The 14,654-nt window shown below is 39.4% G+C and overlaps 1 protein-coding gene across 1 annotated transcript; it reads left to right on the top strand.

The window, feature by feature from the left end:
* The first annotated feature begins 253 nt into the window (after positions 1-253).
* Positions 254-13,448, top strand: znf507 (zinc finger protein 507). Its single transcript, XM_056242555.1, has 7 exons — positions 254-374; positions 5,118-7,273; positions 8,003-8,120; positions 8,667-8,772; positions 9,460-9,564; positions 9,650-9,784; positions 12,316-13,448. The coding sequence occupies exons 2-7, from the start codon at positions 5,120-5,122 to the stop codon at positions 12,686-12,688; spliced, it is 2,991 nt and encodes a 996-aa protein (XP_056098530.1). The 5' UTR covers positions 254-374; positions 5,118-5,119; the 3' UTR covers positions 12,689-13,448.
* Positions 13,449-14,654: the final 1,206 nt, after the last annotated feature.

Below are 14,654 nucleotides of genomic sequence, written 5' to 3'. Positions count from 1 at the left end.
TACAAAAGCTGCAGATGTACATCATTTAATTATAAAATAAATAGATCACTAATCTCGTGTCGTTCCGGTAGAATAAATTGCGATCAATGCTCAAAATTCTTAAATTAGTACTTCAGCACAAACATACAGAACATAAAGAAAAGAAGTAAATAATGACAAAAAGGATAGCACTTCTCTCTCAATGTGGTCTTCAAGCGGTGGCAGGTGTTTCTGGCTGATGTCACTTTCCACGGTCACATGACCTGCAGTGAGTCACGTGATCGGTGCTCCATTCTCGCCATTTTGAGTCCAGAGTGAAGCACTTTTACACCCCTGGAATAAAAACAGCGCATCACGGGCACCGAGGCCAAAGATCAGACACAACTGCCGCATCAGTAAGTAGCGTTTGGATGGTTGTGACAGTCGCATGACTCTGAGCTGTTTATTAAACGGCACAGTTGTTTTTTTACAGCTCATGTTGAAGTGTAAAATGTGCATGTGTGTGCTGCTGTTGTCAGAAACGTCCTGCCCCTTTCTCACGTTGCGTCTCCACGGTTATCACGGACACCATGTTCTCAAATACACACACACTCTCTGCTAAACTTAAACTCAACTATCTCACACCGATTGACTGAGAGTGATTTGCACGTGTTGAGTATCAGTCAGTTGGTCTGTGTCTCTAAACATCCGTCAACGCGTCAAATCTTATACTGTTGCACAGAGACACACAGCATGTGTTTATTTTTACCCCCTCACCAATCCGTTTTTTCTTCTCGGTTTTGGCCTTTGATTGTTTATTGTTACTATATTTAAACCCATAATATAGTACAATCTGATTATTTCACTTTTACAACATATAGGCCTAATTAATCTTAAAGGGACACTTTACCCAAAAAGTATCATTCTTTCGTAATTTTCTCAACCTCGTGTTGTTCCTGTATCACTTGTTTTCTAAAGTTTAACACGCACACACACAAAGATAGTGAAAAATGTGTCCGAGAAAGTAATTTGGGTCCAATGTTGTTTTGGACCCCGTCTATTTTTATTGTACAGGAAAGAAAAAAGAAAAAACCCGGTTCATTTGGAAGAGGAAAAAGCACACCAGGCTTTCCTTGTTTTCAATTACTGTAGAATAATTGCATGTGTTTACATGTTCATACTCCACGTGTCTTTGTTTTGATTCAGTGTAATTATTTATAACTTCCCTTTAACTGTTAGTCAAAATGCAGAAGTGCTATGAGTAAATGTCTTAGAAGTTGAAGAAAGTGAAGAAGTCACTCATTTATTATAAAAATATCCCTAAGGAATGCTGTACATTCTGCCATTATTGGAAACAATATGAATTTTTAAATACCGTCATATTGTTGCGTAGCTGTAAACAATTGCTGCATATTAATGGCTACACAGAATGCTATGAGTGTATTGACAGGGGACCTCTATTAACTGCATAGCCCTTTTACTGATGGTTAAAATTTTATAAAACAAACATAACCCACACTCAACTAACTTTCTTTAATGTGGCAAATACCATAGCCCTATGATTTTCAAGATGTGGACTGAATCACGGAATGTTAATAAAGCGGAATGTCACAGATCTTTTGTTTGGATAAATCAAAAGTAGAGCTGTACAATGAATCAAATTACAATATGGGTTGGCGTCTGAATATTAAAGCTCAAAAAGACTGCTATTGAATCTGAAGTCTGCATGTTCTCTGTGTCTCTGTGTGAATGAGCAACACACTTTTCGTCTACTACACACTTTCGTATTCCATCTCACTATATGAACTTTATCTCCAGATCTGCTCTGAGAGTTCACATTATAACCATTTTACCATTTAATTCAAGAAAAACTATCTCCACTACACAGAGAAACTTCACAAAAAAACTGTCAAAATAAAGTTTGGTTTAAGTTGAAATTATAACAGAAATATATTACATATTATATTAGCTAACACTAACCCACTGCAGTGAAACTGAACAAAAGTACAGCTATATAGGAAACAGGTTTCACGAATGAGCAGTTACTTAGTAGTCTAATGTGTATCCCTGGGCAACTTTCGTTATTCAGAAATATTGACCGCTGAGATTGACAGGTAGACTCTAGTGTGATGAAATCATGTAGTCTAAATCATATTAATCTGACATGAAAAAAAAAGAAAGAAATGGTTTGTTTACTATGCACTAACTAGTGGGTGATATTTGTATGTGAAGTAATGACTATTCTTGTAAATATGTAAGGAGGGCCACTTCCACGGTACACCCAAAGCTAATCATCTTAAAACTAGTGGTGGAAAAAGTACACAAATCAAGTACTGGAGGTAAAAGTATAGGCTATACCGTAATAAAATATCACTCCAGTAAAAGTATTAATACCTTTTTTAAATTTTACTTCAGAAACAGCTTTCTGGATAATTTGAGTCAGTGAGTTGTTGTCACAAATGAATCGTTCAGTGGGTGCGGTTTACGAACTGATTTAACAGGTTAATGGAAAAGAATCAGCTTGTTCGCGAATTGGACACGGCTAAATAACGTGTAACTAAATGTTTTTATAAAATTAGTGGAGTAAAAAGTATGAAAAGTACAGATACCACATAGTAAAAGTATTAATTAACAATGTTTTTTTTTTTTTTTTTTAAGTCAAAGTAAAAAAATACTTATTGATGAATGTTTATTATTTTGCAGTTCTATACTCCATCATGCTGGTTATAATGTAGACACACTTAAATAGTCTCTAACTGCTCAGTCTGACATCATTATAAATTATGAATCGTCAAGTAGCCAGCACTAATCAATAAGGACGTTTACGCTGACACTTTGATCTGCAAATAAGATGTTATATTACCAAAACTTGTTATACACTGATAACTACTATACTGATAATTGCTGATAATTAAAGTGTGCAAACAAATACAATATGCCATATAGCATATAAATATGAAGAAAAACAAAATGTGTTAATGTCTATTGACAAATATACAATATAAAAACAGACGTCGCATAGGGCATAATGTGTTAAGAATGTTTTGCAAACATACTGGTTTTATATCATTTGAAACTGCAACGACATCTGTCAAGACACATGAGCATTGATTGTGCATTATTTTAAAGTTATATTGTGTCATTTTTAAGCCTGCCCTGTTCAGATGGTAATAAACAAATGTGAGTTCACATTCAAGCATTTCATACAATAGGCTTAAAGGAGAACTCCGGTCAATTTTAACATTGAGCTCATTTTTTTGTTCGTTCGAAGTCCACAGTAGTCAATTGTCGAGTTCGCGCGCGCGATCATTGGTAACTAATATAACTAATGATCGCGCGCGCGAACTCGACAATCGACTACTGTGGACTTCGAACGAAAACAGGAAGTAAATACAGGTATGTGAGCTGGCTGAATTAACATCGTTTTTATTCATATCTTTCACATTTACTGCAGTCAGATTGACCGTGGTCACTCTTAATAACACCACTCACATGGCTGTGCACTTGTAATGACATATTAAGTTTGTTAAGAGGCTAAAAGCAGGTTTAGAACTTGCCCCATTGAAGTCAACAGGGTGCGAATTTTAAAAAGAGGATAACACGGTGTAGGCAACACCGATTTTTGTCGTTTTTGTCTGTACTGACAGCACTCCAAATGTACAAAAAAATTAGCTCAATGTTAAAATTGACCGGAGTTCTCCTTTAAACAGCTTTCGCTTTCACAGAAGATTTAGTTCACTAACATCTGACTGTTGTGATCTAAATAAGATTTTCATTTACAATAATAAATCCTAAAATTCGTCATTAGTAACTTACTTTTCGCGCCATCACGCGCACTCAAGTTCTGAGGATTTCAGGTTCTTGGCTCATTTTGAGTCAGACTTGGGAATTCAGGGAATTGTTAAAGTCCCTGTAAAGGTAATTCCAAAAAAAAAAAAAATCTAAACACATTATAAATGTTAGAAATGTATTGCTAAAACATATTACAAAGACTGTGAACTGTGAAGGACTGAATTGTGGAGTTAGACCGTTAAACAGTTTTTCACCATCTCTGTGTTCCGGATTTTTTGGGCGGGGCTAAAACTGGAGCCCCTGAGCTCCTGGACACGCCCCTACTTGATGACACACTGGAACCCCTGAGGCTGGCCCCTCCCCTAACAATAGAGCACATTCGCATCAGTTCGCCGCTCAATCGCGTTACTACAGCCAGAGAATGTCTAATAGCCTACAGTTTGCTAGTAGCTAGCTATGCCTTCGTCACGGAACTACGTATTACCTGGATGCGATCACTTACAAAACAGATCGGTGTCTTCGAAAAACGATCATATCAAGAAGAGGTGGATACATTTTGTGAAAAGCCACCTTGATTGAGAGCTGAGGATCACCGCCAAAACCCGCCTCTGTAGTCATTTTACACGGGATAGTTTTATAAACTTTCGTTGAAGACAACTGGGATTGTCTGTTACTGGTGAATGGGGCCGAACCGACTATCTCCCGCCTCGGCCTTCATCCTCCTGTCCCGAAAGCAGTATCACCTAATATCACCGTCGGGAGCTTTTCCGCGAGTGGGCGTGGTTTCAGCGCAGCCAGCGGACACACCCCCAGCGTTTGAGAGACAATACTGCTAATTTTTTCAAGATTTTGATAGCTTATTTTATTTACTTGACGGCTTTTTTATCATTCAAATTTAGCTGGGTGGCTAATATTAAATTTTTCTGTGGTATGACCAACTCCTCTTAATTTTGACTTTACAGGGACTTCAAGTGAATTTGCTCTGACTGGATTATTTGAATCAGTGAGTTGTTGTCATAAATGAATCGTTCAGTGTGATTTGCGAACTGATTTAACAGGCTTATTGAAAAGAATCAGCTTGTTAGCGAATTGGACATGGCTAAATAACAAGGATTGACATGTTATTTGGGAAAATGTCGTGGAGTAAAACTTATGATATTATGCTTTGGAATGCAGTGAAGTAAAAGTTTCTACATTTTTTTCAAGTATCTTTTATGTAAGTACAGTAACAACGTAAAAATACTTTGTTAGTGTCCAGTACTGCATAAAACCATTCTCCAACTCAGCATTTCTGAACTTTTAGAAAGCTGGAAGTTTGCTGCTAGTTGTGCCAGTTCATTCACATTTTCTTTTTTTACATGTTTCAGGAATGGAGGACAGCAGTGGTGTTGCTGTCTTAGTGCCCCACTCTAGAGGCCAGCAGGATACAGTCTTCATTCCCGACAGACGTCTTCATGGTGGCGAGGACCAGCAACGGCAGCAGCAAAAGCAGGCTGCTGACTCTCTTATTCAGGTCATTGAGAAGCTCAGCAAGATTGTGGAGAAGAGGCCCAGAAGATGCACCGTCTCTGGGAAAAAGAGACCCTTGATGACCTGTGCATCTATGCCTGTTCCAGACAGCAGGGACTGCACTGAAGGGGCCACACCTTGTAAGAGACCCAGAGAGCAAAGGGAAAAGCGCCCAGCACCCAGCAGCACGCCTGGGCATGTGTTCGCACGGGAGCCTTCAAGTCAAGGCACTCGGACAGTTACGTGTTACCAGTGCAGTATGTGCCGATTTATCTCACCTACATTGGAGCTGTTGAAAGAGCACCTGCTGCAGCATGACGAGCAGCACAGTGAGCTCATCCTCATGTGCTCAGAATGCCAGTTCACTTCAAATCATCAAGAGGAGCTGGTGGCACACGTAAGACTCCACCTGGAGGAGGGCGACCATGCTAGACGCATCCTAGACGAGCAAGCATTGGCTAGGAGGGTTCACCAAGGGATGACGGTTTTGAAGACAAGCAACTTAGAATCAGAGAAGACGTCTACGCCGAAGAAGTGGTACAGCTTTGAGCAGGGTAGGTACCGTTGTCTTATCTGCAACTATGAATGCAGACAGCAGCGCAATTTGAAGACCCATGCATGGAAACACGCTGGCCTGGTTGACTGCTCATACCCGATATTTGAAGACGAGACAGACTGTCCTGATACTTTACAAAGCTCCTGTCCTCCTGCAGTTCCAGCAGGTAAAGAGGATACCATTGTAGTTCTCGCAGCAGTTGGAGGAAAACCTCAGACGATGCATGGCTCCTCTAGCCTCCAGCTAGAGCTGTGTGCCTCACCAGAAGTGAAGTGTCATGAGGAGACGGCAGCTTTGAAAACAGTGGAGAGCAAAATGCCAGTGATTAGCCACATTTTTTCTATTAAAGACCCCGAGGAGCCCTTGATGGAGGTCCAGGTGACACCTGAGGCACAAATGGAGCTGGAGTTGGAGACTGAGAGTCGACAGGCTAGCTCCGACAGCCTCCTGTCCTCTGCGCAGAAGATTATCAGCTGCAGCGGCAACAGTGCCGGCCACGTCAACGTCATTGTGGAACGCCTTCCCTGTGCTGAGGAACCGGTGTCGAGCAAACCTCTGCTCCTCAGCCCAGAAGTAGAAGGAGACAAAACCCTTCTTGCCTCTGAGGAGCCAGAGTTAGAGAGCCAACACCACCCCGTATACTACAAACAAAAGGAGGAGGTTGTGATCGCCTGGAATGAAGAAGATCGACAACAGGAGGAGGAGACTGTGTCTTCAGGATCTCCCTCAGATGAAAACGTGCCACCGGTTCGGAGAAGGACTTACTCGGAGTCTCTTCGGCTGCATTCTTTAGCAGCCGAGGTACTGGTGGCCATGCCCATGAGGGCCCCGGAGCTTAGCAAAACCACTGCGAAAGGTATTCATGACCTGTGTACGCAAAGCCCTGACACAGGCCAGAAAATTATAGAGATTGCAGACACTGCCAACCCTAAGGTGTCCTCAGGAGAGCTCACCTGTGCCATTGGAGAGCCAGCTGCTCTACTTAACCTTGGCCTCCAGAGTTCAAAAGATTCTCGAGATGTGCTGGTCGAGGGACCCTCCAAAGCCGGCATCAGCATGTCCCTTTTGACAGTCATCGAGCGGCTGCAGGAGCGTTCTGACCAAAACACTTCAGATGAGGACATTCTGAAGGAGTTGCAGGACAACGCCCAAAGCCAACATTCTGGTGGAGTTCCTGGGGGTGTTGCTGTGCCCGCCGAAGTTTCCTCTACAGACGGTCTGGTGGAATATATAGCTGGGAGTGAGAGGCCCTACCGCTGTAGACTGTGCCTGTACAGCAGCGGAAACAAGGGCTACATCAAGCAGCACCTACGTGTGCATAGACAGAGAGAGCCCTACCAGTGCCCCATCTGTGAGCATATAGCCTGTGACAGCAAGGACCTGGAGCGTCACATGATCCACCACTTCAAGCCCCGCATGTACAGCTGCAAGCAGTGCACAGAGAGGTTCTACTACAAGGTGAGGAGAGAAACAAACCTGTCTAGTGGAAATAAGAATAAAAAAAAAAAATTCTTTTTAAAAAGGGCTTTTATTCTAATATGCCTGTTGAAGCGAAGAACCGTATTGGCCTTTTGTCATTATTAGAATATTTGATTCAAATGATTCTGTAATAATTTACTCTCATGCTGTTTGTCTGTCTTTCTTTGTTCTGTGCAACACAAAAGAGGATTTGAAGATTGTTTCAAATCTTTCCAGATTTCAAATTTGAATTTTTTGTTGTTGTTGCACAGAAGAATGAAGTCATACAGGTTTGGAACAACATGATGGGACATCAAACATTCTTTAACTAAATGGATATTTTAATGACGCAGGACTGAATGCTTGAATAACTATGCTTTAGAAGTGGAATTGTTTTACAAAAGTCCTTGATTATAGCAGTAGATTAAATACAAATACCCATTTACTATGTTTATTCGTTTCTATTTTGAATTGATATCTTTAAATAGATTTACTTAATCTTCTTGTTTTCAGCTTGTATTGAATTATCTTTGCATTTCCTGGTAGGCAATACATATTTAAGCAGGTCTCAATTGTTCTGAATGGGGAGCAAGTATTAATTTTATTTATGTAGATTGGCGTAACGAGTTTTTAACATTGGAGTGCACTGCTCTCCCTTCCACTGATGCGTTATTAATAAACTTCCTCCTTATGAAGCACTGATGATGGTTTTATTAATACCTCATTCAGAGTCAGCTGAGGAACCACGAGCGAGATGGGCATGGGATAGACGACATCAGCAACACACTGACCCACGTCGCTGAAAGCACAGTAATCGTTGAAGAGACAGCTAAGATGGCAGATGAGTGTGAGCATGAAATATACCTTCAGCACCACACAACCGGGAAAAAACAAACAGTTCACAACTGCACAAAAGCACAAAAAATAACACTTTCTCCTCCTTATAAAGTCCTTAGTCTTAATTTTTTTTCCCTTTTGCATTATAACATACTTTTTTTTTAAATAATAGGGTGGCGGCATTGGTTCTATCAATTGGTTATTGAATGGATTTTGAGACGTGGATGTTGCACTCAAAAATGAATGCAAACTTGCAGTCAATTGTGGAGGGGCGGGTCTTAAATGGTCTAAATGATTGGAGAATTCCGGAAAACGTATATATATATTTTTTTTTATTTAACCTACATTGTAATATAATGTAACATATAACATGCGTTTACAAAATAGGTTGAATTTTCATTTCATGCCAAGGTAACATTACAAATAATGTGTGATTATCATTTACCCCTTTCCCATCAACATGGTTCTGGTGGTTATTTAACAACTTAAAACTTAGAGACATTCATTTTGTGTGTGTGTGTGTGTGTGTGTATTTCTCTTTATTGCGCTGATTCAGTTGGCGAGCAGAGCGTTTTCAAATGCGATGTGTGTGACTACACCAGCTCCACGTATGTTGGGGTGCGTAACCATCGGCGAATCCACAACTCCGATAAACCATACAGGTTTGTATTTTTTTTTTTTTTTTACGTTCTCATTGAATATAAGGATAAATGTTTAGAAATGTGTTTTTTTTTATGTATTTTGTTGTAAATGATACATTACACAAGGAGAACAAATCAGAAAGCATGAGATGTTTTGTAGTTTAAATAAATTTGGCTGGAAATGAAAGCATTACCAGTTATCACCACAAGGGCGCAGTGGTGCTGAGGATAAGTCTTTGCTGCCTGCACTCATTGTGTTAAGGCCTTATGCTGAAAATGTTCAAAATCTTTTTAGCTTCAATGCAAGCGCACATACACAAACCCGATCACATGGAAGCTCACATAAACATCTCAAGGACCCTTTTATGGTCTCTTTGTGTGTTCTGACATGTCTTGCTTCAGTTCTGTTCACCCATGATCATTTCAAAAAGAACTTCTGAGAGAAAGGGTCCTTTTAACACAGCCACAGGATCCATTCAAGGCCTGCAATGTATTGTATTTGCCGCAAGCAGTCTCTATAAATGCATTTTCAATGGTCTTCAAACGCAGGCCTTCAAATGTTCAAACAACAGCCGATTAGAAAAAAGAAAATTACTGTGCAAACAAACAACGGATGACCCCACTTGACGGCCGCTCCAGAAGGTCTTTATTGAAACCGCAGTCTTGTGATGCTCTAACTGTTTATCCTGTGCCGCATGACCCCTCTAGGTGCTGCAGCTGTGATTTCGCCACAACTAATATGAATAGCCTGAAGAGCCACATGAAAAGACATCCACAGGAACACCAAGCCATGCAGCTGCTGGAGCAGTACAGGTGAGAATCAAACACTTTGGAGGAGCTGGTGTGCAGAACTTGACAGTAGGTGAAGATGGGTGATAATCTTTATTCTGTGTTACAGGTGCTCACTGTGTGGTTACGTGTGCAGCCACCCACCATCTCTCAAATCCCACATGTGGAAACATGCTGGAGATCAGAATTACAACTATGAGCAAGTCAACAAGGCCATTAATGAAGCCATTTCTCAGAGTAGCCGGTAGGAAGGACCTTTATAATGTAGATTGATTTATGTGATTGTTTTGTTTTGTTTTTACTCAAGGGTGAGGTTATATAGGTAAAAAATTATAATTATGTGATGTGAATTATATTTGTGATTTTTATTGTATTTTTTAAACCTGCCCCCTAAGGCTTGATGTAGCTAAAAAAAAAAACTTTCTCAATAGTTTCCAAGATTTTGACAATATTTGATATCTTGATATTTATGTTTGCTCTGAAATTTAAAGGGTTGCATGTTTTCCTACATTTTTTTTTTTTCCAGTAAATAAACACAAGGAAAATTATATTTAACCAGTTTTATTTATACACTACCGGTAAAACATTTTTTATTTCATTCCATTATTCCTGTTATGCATTTAATACATTATATGACTATATTAATATAATAACATTCAATATGCATTACAATATTTCTCCCAAAATACAATGGTTACAGTCAGTGTTACTACAGTAAATCCATGGTAAATGTTGGTAATTTGTGGATCGAAAAGCACTCTTGCTGAATCATTCACGGCACAACGTTTCTCCTGTTTTCGCTGTATAATAATGGTCGCATGATCGAGATCGGTCCATCGTGCTGCGCTGTATATTGGGCCGAGCTGAGAAATGGTCCATGTGTGGTTCCAATGAGTAGCTCCGTTTTATGTTTCTCATACGCAACAGAATTGGCAGCTCATAATTTAAATAGTTAGTTCAACCAAAAATTTAAATTCTATCATTAATTATTTTCCAAACCCGTAAGACTTTCGTTCATCTTCGGAACACAAATGAAGATCTTTTTCATGAAATCTGAGAGCTTTCTGTCCCTCCATTGACAGCTACACAACTACCGCTTTGACTCTTCAAAAAATTCATAAAGATATCGTAAATCTAATCCATATAAAACGGAAGCTCAAGCATGTTCGCTTGACGTGCGAGAACCAATGAGGTTCATTCTCGTGTTACGCAGCACGTTTGAGTTTTCGCAAGAACTAGGGGTGTAATGATATTTGAACCGAACCGAAAAACCGCGATACACCACCCACGATACGTATCGCGATACTCTCATGGCAAACCGAACACGCCCCGCCCCCTGCGGCCCCGCCCAGCCCCGGCTCATTGCACCTCATGTGTTATGTGTACACAACGAATAGGGCTGTTGCCTAACCACCATTAACCACATATAATCGCAATAAGCTCAGTGTTTTGTTACTTTTGATAATAAGCAAGGTGTAATCTTTCAAATGATGTCTATTTGATCACGAAATGCAAACAATAAATGCCGTTTTGGCGCTCTTAGATGTGGCGTGACAGATATCACTGTATGCATGCGGCAGCGCGGAGCGCGATCATCTCTTCCTCAGTTACAGAATAAACATGAATGGACACCCGAAGGTATGTTGAAAGATACAGTATACTTACTGAAAGGCATCATAACTCGTGTAAACACTCAATCAGTGTTTCAACAGCGGGAATACGTCAATAAAACGCTTAGTTTTTTACATAGCTTTATATTTACCTCAGGCAAGTCATTCAGTGTCCACAGCTTGCTGGTTTGCTAACTCTTTCACTAAATAAATGCTATATATTAGCCTATATATTATATTTTACTTAACCTGTTTATGATATCTTGATTATTTAATGTATGTTTAAAATAGTTGTCATGAAAATAACAGCAACTGTGTAAATTATTATATAACAATAACAAATTAGAGTAAAAACATGTTAATGCAAAAATTGCCTTATGTACAGTTTACATGTTTTCAAACAATTTGTTATTTGAGTGTTGATTATTATTATATCATTTAGGCTAAAAGTCTAGGCTCTGTTGTTAAGCTTTAATGTTATAGTAATGTGCAAGTAAGGGCTGTAGTTTACAGCATTAGCATAATTTTGTTATCCTTGAGAAACGTTTACTTGTAATTGAATTAATTTAAAGACAAGGACACAATTTGTTCATTAAAGCACTGTTTAATAAAAAATAAAAGCAATTTTAGCTTTCTAAACCCCCCCCACCCCACCGAAATGAACCGAACCGAACCGAGACCTCAAAACCGTGGGACGAACCGAACCGTCAGGTTTGTGTATCGTTACACCCCTAGCAAGAACCAATGAGGTTTGCTCCTGCGTCTTACGGGTTTGGAATGAAATGAAAGTGAGTAATTAATGACAGAATTTAAATTTCCGGGTGAACTAACCCTTTGGGCAACTTTGTAGTTGCAACAGTGCAACCTCTAAAAAAAAATTTAGTAGCACTTTTTTAGATTAAAAATTTTTAATCCTCAAATCTGAGTTTTGGATCATTTTATTGAAATGGACAGTTTGAACTAATTCACAGAACTGAATTGAACTTTCCAACTCTTCAGCTGTTTTTTCTTCTAAAGTTTATGTCAGAGAGCTCTGTTTTAAAACCTCTCTGTCTTAAAATTCTCATACACAGAGTGGTAGAACTAATCAAATGACATGGTCTTATAGAAACACAATGGCCTTACTAACGCAATTTTATTTTCTTTGTTTTCTCCTGGGATTAAGATCTCCTACGACGCCTCTGAAGTCAACACATGAGACGGGGATGGAGCGTCCATATATTGTCTTGACCAGAAAAGACAAACAGTCACCTGAGGTGGCTTCTGCTTCAGGTGGACAAGAAGGCAACCCCGTGAGGCCATCGTCCACCAGGGAGCAGGCCGGCGGGGCTGTAGCGTTGCGGAGCGGTTCGGGGCAGACGCGGGCAGGTATGGAATACTGTGTGCTGCTCTTTTGCTGCTGTATCTGTGGCTTTGAGTCCACCAGTAAAGAGCAGCTGATGGAGCACATGAAGCAGCATGAGGGAGATCTGATCAGCATCATACTGAGCAAGGAGCAGCAGGGAAATCAGCCCACAGAGACCAGCAGCAGCCAGTGACACACACATATTCATACATACCGGTCTTGTATCATTTCTGCTTGGACAAGCAACATGCACACTTTCAAAACTTTCTTTTTTCTATCGATTTACCTTTGTATTGATGTCACAGTTAGTTTCCGTTACTGCTATTGACCATGGGCATGTGATTTCAGCGAAGTGCAGTCAAATAGGCAACAAATGAAATGTAATTTACTAGTTCAGCAGCGGAAAGAGTAACTTTTGTTGTGAATTATGCAAATGATGAATTTCAAAGTCATTGTATACCTCATCTGTTCAGAACATACATCGTAGAGTCCACACATTATGAAAATGAGGCAGCTTCTCTTGTTCACTGTAATATTATTTATATCTATATTTCCTATGTGCGTTAACCTTTACCTTTAGAGTTTAGAGACACTGATTTCTTTCTTGCTGTCTCTGTGTCATTTGCATTGATATTTATCAAACTAATTTATTTTTTATGCATGTTCCCCTCCGTTATGTTCATACAAATTAGAAAATTTGTTTCTAGTTATGGTCTCTTTTTTGGTGCTATTGGGCTTGCGCTCAGAAATGAGCGAAATAAGTCATCATTGGGAATGTATCTTAAATTTGTATATAAGCGTTATATAATGAATTTAAATGTTTTCATTGAAACAGCACAAGTATAAAATTGGCCCCATAATTAACTATTGGAAACGTGCAGCAGAAAAAGCTACAGATAGATCAATGTATAATTATTATTGTTATTATTGAAATACACACATTCAAATCTTTATCAAGCTATAGCAAAGTTAAAATGCCAAAACTTGAAGATGTGTCTCACTCTTAAATACCCTTACATGTTTTAATGAGTAGGTTATTGTAGTTGTAGGAAGGTTTTTTTTTTTCATCTTTTTTTCATCTGCTGTCTAATGGTTAAACAAAAAAAAGGTTATTGGGTTGTCACAATACCAGCTATAGTAACACGATACCAAGTAGTACCGCGGTATCTCTATTATTGAGTGGATTGTTATTGCAGGGGCTGTTCTGTTGTATTAATTATTTACAGTTCACACAAATATGTTGTCATTATATAATATATTGGTTATTCTTATTAGTACTTTAATATTATTGTACTATAATATACTTTTGGATACGTTTTGTTTTTTTCCCCTTTTAAGCAGCATTGCAGTGCATTTTTCACACAAACTCAAGGGAGATTTTATAAAGCCAAAGCTTAAATTTTGAAGTTTACTTTAAAGTTATGTCATCAGTAATTAATATGAGCATTTCAATCAAACCCGAAAACGCTATGTTCACACAGTGGCCAATATCAGATTCGAGTGTGAACTGGTTACGGTCCTGAACTGACCCGCATGCACAAAAGAACAATAACAGAGACGGCATGGAGTTAACACGGAGGTTCATGAAGTCAGCGGGTGCGTCTCAATCAGCTCCCCCGTTCCTAGGTCATGAATATCGGGTACATGAATTCGGGCACTGGTAAGGACAGTAAGGAACCTGACTCCCTACACATCGGAACACTGATGATTCAATTTCCAGCAACATGACAACTTTCCTATTACATGTGCAACATTTCAGCCATAAATAAATTATAAATACTAGCTAGATTGTTCGTTACCTGTCTAGCGTTGTGTTTATGCTGAAATATTATTAGATAATGGTCTGACACACAATAGATGTTTTTTTAAATTACAGTGTAGTGAGTTGGTTCGTGTGATTTATGTTTTGTGCTTCAGAACTTCCGTTAAGGGAACAAAGTGAGCATCGATGCTCCCTGGTTTTCACGGTGCATTGTGGGACATTTAAGGAGTGACTGTTTCAGTGCACTGGTAGGATTTTGCAAATGGCCGACTCCCTGGACAGTGCCCTGACTACTGAACTAGGGAGCTGACTGAGACGCACCCAGCATTTACGCGTTCATTTATAAGGTGATGTGACGAAGATGAGGAGAAAGAGATCAATGTTTTTCTCAGAGTTT

Source organism: Rhinichthys klamathensis, unplaced genomic scaffold, assembly GCF_029890125.1.
Source record: "Rhinichthys klamathensis goyatoka isolate OS25496 unplaced genomic scaffold, OSU_Roscu_1.1 h1tg000022l_1, whole genome shotgun sequence".
NCBI classification, from domain to species: domain Eukaryota; kingdom Metazoa; phylum Chordata; class Actinopteri; order Cypriniformes; family Leuciscidae; genus Rhinichthys; species Rhinichthys klamathensis.
This window is presented reverse-complemented; position numbering and strand designations above follow the sequence as displayed.

Coding starts and splice junctions, on each gene's coding strand:
- znf507 (XM_056242555.1), top strand. CDS start 5,120: ATGGAGGACAGCAGTGGTGTTGCTGTCTTAGTGCCCCACTCTAGAGGC. Junction 7,274..8,002: donor CAGAGAGGTTCTACTACAAG/GTGAGGAGAGAA, acceptor TACCTCATTCAG/AGTCAGCTGAGGAACCACGA. Junction 8,121..8,666: donor AGCTAAGATGGCAGATGAGT/GTGAGCATGAAA, acceptor GCGCTGATTCAG/TTGGCGAGCAGAGCGTTTTC.